General features: G+C 37.7%; 1 protein-coding gene across 1 annotated transcript; it reads right to left on the bottom strand.

Moving 5' to 3' along the window:
• Positions 1-900: 900 nt before the first annotated feature.
• LOC121728124 (odorant receptor 13a-like) lies at positions 901-4,757 on the bottom strand. Its single transcript, XM_042116234.1, has 5 exons — positions 3,964-4,757; positions 3,208-3,304; positions 2,721-2,825; positions 2,060-2,215; positions 901-951 (listed from the first exon to the last, which is right to left on the bottom strand). The coding sequence occupies exons 1-5, from the start codon at positions 4,755-4,757 to the stop codon at positions 901-903; spliced, it is 1,203 nt and encodes a 400-aa protein (XP_041972168.1).
• Positions 4,758-6,801: the final 2,044 nt, after the last annotated feature.

Below are 6,801 nucleotides of genomic sequence, written 5' to 3'. Positions count from 1 at the left end.
CAATGTGATGCTTATAGGCATTTTTAAGTGAATAATAAAAAAAAAAGTATCCACAGACGGAAACAAATACTTTTTGAAACCTGGACTGGTCGTATTGTTTTCAGCAATTTTGGGTGAGACATGCACAATAGCATACAACACACCGAACTAGAATTAAAATACCGAACTTGTTGTAAAACTTCTCCGAAACGGCTGGACTGATTTTGGGAAATTATTGTGCACTGATCGGGATTACGGATTCTGATAGGCGCACTGTTTTTCATATCCGAAATATCATACATATTATAAAACAAAGACGCTTTTTTCCCTCGTGTCCCTTTGTTCCCTTTAATCTTTAAAACTACACAACAGATTTTGATGATTCTTTCAGCGTTAGATAGCCCATTTATCAAGGAAGGCTATAGGCTATATTTTATCACACTAAGACTAATAGAAGCGAAGAAGTAGAGGAAAATGTGGAAAAAACGGGGAAAATTATTTGAAAGGGCTAACTTGAACCCGCTAATCTCAGGAACCGTCCGATCTCTGGTCCGGTTTGAAAAATTCTTTCAGTGTTAGATAGCCCAGTTATTTAGGAAGGCTTTATGCTATATTTTATCACGCTAAGACTAATAGGAGAATGTGGAAAAAACGGGGGAAATTATTTGAAAGGGCTTATCTCGCGAACTACTGGAGCAATTTTCATGGTATTTGACACGTGAAGGATCATAAGCTATCGATTTTAATTATTTTTTCAGTGGCTATATATTTTATACCCGTGCGACGCCGGGGCGGGTCGCTAGTAGAGTATAAATATATATTTGTATAAGCTTCCATCGAAATAAATTGGCCAATTTTTAAATGAATTAAATAAGTACCAACGAGTACAGAAATATCTTTATTAAAATGTCCGAAGACTTTTCAATTCATCTCCCGCAATAATGTATAATAGCTGTAAGCCCCTTTGAGAATCTGTAAAGAACGAAAATATTTTAATAACATTTTCTTTCACTAACACCACTATTATTATTATTATTATTTTATGAAATAAGGGGGCAAACGAGCAAACGGGTCACCTGATGGAAAGCAACTTCCGTCGCCCATGGACACTCGCAGCATCAGAAGAGCTGCAAGTGCGTTGCCGACCTTTTAAGAGGGAATAGGGTAATAGGGGAGGGTAGGGAGGGGTAGGGAAGGGAATAGTTGAGGATAGGGAAGGGAATAGGGTAGGGGTTAGGGGATTGGGCCTCCGGTAAACTCACTCACTCGGCGAAACACAGCGCAAGCGCTGTTTCACGTCGGTTTTCTGTGAGAACGTGGTATTTATCCGGTCGAGCCGGCCCATTCGTGCCGAAGCATGGCTCGCCCACGTATAAAATTACATATTTAAAATTACAGTGGTTGGTTACAATGGATTTTTGCGTCATAACAATCTGCATAGGAGACGCCTTGATTAATGATTATTATCAACAGGGTTTTTACCCCCTACCAACTTTAACCCCCAAAAATTATTATTATTTTAGCTGTACAGGTAGGTAAAGGTGTCGAATGCAATGATTGATATTATAATTTAGAACCTATATGAGTTAAGTCAGTCAACTCCAAGGATTTTTCAAAAATGCTTTATAATAGGGAGCTCCAGACTAGACAGAACAACGACATTGGTCTAGCGACCCATGCCGCCGGTGTTTTTAGTGGTGTAGAGCAAAATGAAATCTATAGGTCACCAAATGGCGGACCGCGGTCCGCATCCGGACGTCCAATGCCAATGTGTGCGAACCACCAACTTGCACTACACAGGACGTAATTTAAATTTCGAATAAGGGCATGGCAAAAGAAGGCAAATAATAAAGTTTATTATTTCCGCAATTATAACGAGTACCCTTGTATGATAATATTTTTTTATAAAATGTGTGGGACCGCGAAGATAATTAATTTTTTCAAAATGGTGCGAAATTTATAATATAATAATTGGTGACCCTCACAAAGTGACAAATTATTTGAATGTTTGTAGGTCGGTAAAATAATCGCGCTGCAAAAAGTGGTAGTGCGCGCCAGCTCTAAGTATTTTTCTACTTACGCTGATAAAAGTGAGGACAGTGAGATCAGCAACCGGTCCTGCTTGGACGGCTAGCGGTTGTCGGAACTGATGGACTAGTAGAAGCAGCTGCTTCTGCAGCGCTACTGGCTGCCCCCACCAGAGGCTCTCATACGGACCCAAAGCTAGATCATGGCTCTAGAAAAAAAGCGAAGTTAGAAGAATGCTGCTTTCATAATATTATGAAAATTTTGTTTGTTAATATTTTCTCTTGTTATTTAAGTACTTTTACCATGCAATTTTTTTTCACCATTCAGAAAAAAAAATCGGCTAAGTACTTGTATATAAGGAGCACAGCTTAGCTGCTAGAAGAATTCCTTTGGCTAAACGGAATCGAACAAAATTTCTTATTTTTGAACAAAATCCATACTAAGATTTTAAATGTAAAATGTAATTATGTATGTCTGTCTGAACCGATTATACTGAAATTTGGTATGGAGATACTTCAGAGTCCCGGGAACATGGAATGCTTTTTATCCCGGAAGAATTCACACTCGCTCGATAAACGAATATCAAATAAACCCTCGCTCTAAAAATTTAATTGAAGGATTAAGGGCTAACTTTTGCTTTAAAATAAGGTCAAATATTTTTGCACGAGGTGAATTTATTTTTAATTAATTTAACCTCATTACAGCGTACTTACGGAATATTGCATCGCGCTGCTGTGCCAGCAATATAAAAATAGTTGAAAAATTCCAAACGTTAAATACTGGGCCGACATCAGTTTCTGAAACGCACTGGTTTCAACCTGTAAAATAGATTTTTTACTATACGCCTAACCGAAAATAAAATTTCGTTTCCATGTTCCACTATGGATAGCTTGTAAAGTCAGTGACATGTAAATTTAAAATAGAAGCCAAATTCAATTTTGTTTTAGTTAAAAAAATCATACTCACTTGAAAGACTCACATTTTGGCATGTGGTACTTAAATTTTATGTTGATTGCTTTTGGTTACAAGTTACAACATATTTTTATCTAAGTCTTTACCTCCTTTTCCAGCAAGCTTAAGAAAGAAAACTCTTCTTACGTGTAAGAACTTACCTAATTTGATCCAGTCAAGTGTTAAATTACCATTGACAATAATAACAATAGCATACAATATAGCAATTAATTAGCTTCCTATACTCACTTGTATCTGATAGCCCGTGACACACAACATAATAGAACATACAATTGTGTATATCAGCATTATTGGCGATAAAAATGTATTGAACAAATTGCAAATCCTGCAAGAGATTTTTTAGTTTGATAAGAAACAGACGGACGTACGAGGTCGTACGAGGAACAAAGCTTTTAAAATATTGTAAAATTGAAGTACATACAGATTTTAGTTCTAAGTAATAATAATAAAGTAATAGTTATAAGTATTAAAGCTGTTTTTATAGAATCTAAGAAAGCGAAAAAAACTAAGGCTGGTTTTATTGTTAAGCGTTTCGGCAGCGCCGTTGGAGCGCGCGCGTTCTAAGATGTAACGAACATACGGGCGAACGGCGCTGCTCAAGCGCGCGACTTAGAAACGCAACTACTACCATACATCTTCGAACGCGCGGCGCTCCAACGGCGCTGCCGAAACGCTTAACTATAAAACCAGCCTAACTTCGTGTAGCGAAGCGCGCAAGGGCACTACCTACCTTTTCTCGAAACGTTTCGTCGTATTTTTAAATTTTATTGTACCGTCGAAGAAATTGATTCATAGGCAGTTAGTAGCTGACTGACCTACTAATTGGTTGGATTATGTCAATTAAATTATAGCTGTGATGTCGGCTGTGTTTGACACAATGCGACAAATTTACGTAGATCCGCCATCTGCCTATGAATCAACTTCACTGATAGTACATCTCACCTGAAACGCTTGTACTAATATCTAAATAAATAAAATACATACTGCGAAAGCTCCGAATGTTTCTTGTGGCAATCTTTAATTCGTTGTTTCGACACGGCAACAGAGACGGGATTATTTTCAGTCCCAAAAATATCTCGGGCGTCGATTCTCAACATTCTCAACTCTGCCTCCATGAAAATCATTACGGCTAAAGCGTTCGCATCGAACATGACGATCCAGGCCGCTGCCACGTAACTGGAGTACGCTTGTATGAGCATAGTGACCGAGTAGCCGACGATATTGGTTTTGTCGTACGGCGTCCAGGAGTGCACGATTTCTGGCCTCTCTTCTGTACCGTTTTGGATATTAAACCTTAATGTCGGCGAAAAGTACATCAGCATCGGCTGAGCACAAACGAACGTCGCGGTTAGCGCGAGCAAATAGACGTAAGCGAACGTGACAAATCTACTATACTTGGTGTATTTGCTAATAATCTCGTTCATTTCTTTGTGATTCCTGCTTCGTCTCTCCTTATCTTTTTCCGTGGTGGCGTTAATGATATGCATCCAATCGTCCTGCCATTTTATGTACGTGTAAACTTTGGAGCAGTCCACGACGCTTAGCATAGAATATTTTAAGTTTCGTAGAACGATCTCCAAATTTGACCTCTCGTACCATAGATCGATCATTTCGGTAACGGAAAACGCAAAAATAAAGTAGTGCACGAATATTAGGTAAAGATATTTTACTACTTTGGTTTTCGAAAATATAAGACCCCCAGCCTTCAAAAGTTTGACGTTTGGCCCCAAAAAGGGTCTCTCAGGATCTTCCAATCTGCTTGTAAAACGCTCGAACATTGTCGCTCCTCGATTTAATCTGTCGCGTAATAGTTTAATGTCTTCATATTTAAATACTAGTTAATTGCTTTACTATAAAATAGGGTTGCGAAAGGACTGTCGATACTGCATTTTATTTTTCTCTTACAATTCTAGTTTAACTTTTTACACGATTAAGATTGAGTGACGTGTGTCGCTACGCCATGCATAACTCAATTTTATAATATTTATATATAATACTAGCTGTTCCGGCAAATGTTGTTTTGCCATATAAAGTATTTCGCCCATATTATTATTGCAGTGACTAAATAATTATGTCACCATGGCAACGTCCATCCGGATCTAATGTAAAACATTCCAAAATCAACAACTCCTTATAAATAAGAAATTAATTGAAAAAACATTTTCCAGTAGACCAAACTGTAAATCTAAACCATTCTCGAATCTCCACGAACACACACAAAAAATTTCATCAAAATTGGTCCAGTCGTTTAGGAGGAGTTCAGTCACATACACACGCACACAAGAAATATATATATTAAGATTAATAAAAACTTGTAACATAATTTTAATAATTTTTTATAGATTTCGTATTTATGCGTTTATATTGGATACTCAATCTAAATTACCATGATATATATATCCTATAATAAAATAAAAGTGAATTATCATTCTTGTATTTTACAGACCTTTCACTGTTACATACATTTTTAAATAGGAGTTTGTAATTTTATCAATTTAATTTGTAACTTCAAAGCAAATCAGTTATTTGTATTTACGTATGTATAAAGATAGTAATTTATAAAATGAGTTATTTGAGTATTCACAAAGGTAAAATCAGAAATTCAATTCTACATATCGTAATACTTATTTAGGGTTGTCACATCTTAGAAAATTGTATGTTTTTTTTGTACGTGTAAATTATTCGACGGTTAATACATCGCCGGTATTACGTGGTAGAGCCATGCTTCGGCACGAATGGGCAGGCTCGACCGGAGAAATACCACGGGCTCACAGATAACCGGCGTGAAACAGCGCTTGCGCTGTGTTTCGCCGAGTGAGTGAGTTTACCGGAGGCCCTACCCTTCCCTATTCCCTTCCTTATCTCCCCTACATTCAGGCATTCATCCACCATGGTCATTTGTTTGATCATTGACATCATCTCGATGTGAAGAGGGGCTTTATTATTGTCAGCAGCTGTTATTTGATTAGTAATTAGATGACGCCCGCAACGGGGTTGCGCAAAAATTTTGATCATCGCGTGGGAACTGAACATTTTTCTGATAAAAAAAGTATCCTATGTCCATTCCCGGGACTCAAAGTATGGTCGTACCAAATTTCAAAAAAATCGGTTCAGCGGTTTGGGCGTGAAAAGCTAACAAACAAACGGACTTTCGCATTTATTATTGGTATGATTGAGTACCGGGAGACAATATTATGCTCATAATTTACTACCCCAAAGCTTGCTCTCGCGGCTAAATAGTTACTTCAGTTTATTAGGGAATCGTGTGTGCTTACAGACTTTGCAGAAACAATCAGTTCCCAAGAGTCGCTTCGAGCAATAGTAGGTACACTCAAAAGTTAGGTACAATCTGGATTCCGGAATATTCATTCGTAGGCAAATGGCGGACCTACCTAATTTGATCGCGTGGTAAGCCCCTCAGAGAGACTTATAGCATGGAGGGAGCGCTGTGCTGTTGTGATGTCCAATAAATGGACTTATTTTGGGTTGCACCGGAGTCGTGGTTAAAATTAAAGTTAAGGTTAAAGTTATGGTTATAGTTAAGGCTAAATTTAGCTTTAACATTCACCTTAACTTTGACAGGAGAAATTGACAGCTGGTCCAACAATGTTATAAATGAACGTCGGGCGCTGCTGGTAAAGGAGTACTGTCAAAAATGGCGTTTATGTATGATGACAGCGTTAGTTCCTTTTTTCGCCACGTGCATTTAAAACCTTGTCGAGCTCTATTGTTATGGTTAAATATGGCGTCTTGATGGCGTCCATTTTTAACTTTAACCAAAGATTTGACATTTTGCATTGTAGTTAAAGTTATAGATATAGA

This window comes from Aricia agestis, chromosome 6, assembly GCF_905147365.1.
Source record: "Aricia agestis chromosome 6, ilAriAges1.1, whole genome shotgun sequence".
Taxonomy (NCBI): domain Eukaryota; kingdom Metazoa; phylum Arthropoda; class Insecta; order Lepidoptera; family Lycaenidae; genus Aricia; species Aricia agestis.
Note: the sequence above shows the minus strand (reverse complement) of the source record. Positions and strands in the feature narration are given on the sequence as shown.

Bases quoted from the DNA above. Each gene is read 5' to 3' on its own strand.
- LOC121728124 (XM_042116234.1), bottom strand. From the start codon at position 4,757: ATGTTCGAGCGTTTTACAAGCAGATTGGAAGATCCTGAGAGACCCTTT. The intron at 2,216-2,720 runs GTAAGTACGCTG...CTTTTTTTCTAG, and splicing joins GCAGCGCGATGCAATATTCC to AGCCATGATCTAGCTTTGGG. The intron at 952-2,059 runs GTAAGTAGAAAA...CGTTCTTTACAG, and splicing joins CTGTCCTCACTTTTATCAGC to ATTCTCAAAGGGGCTTACAG.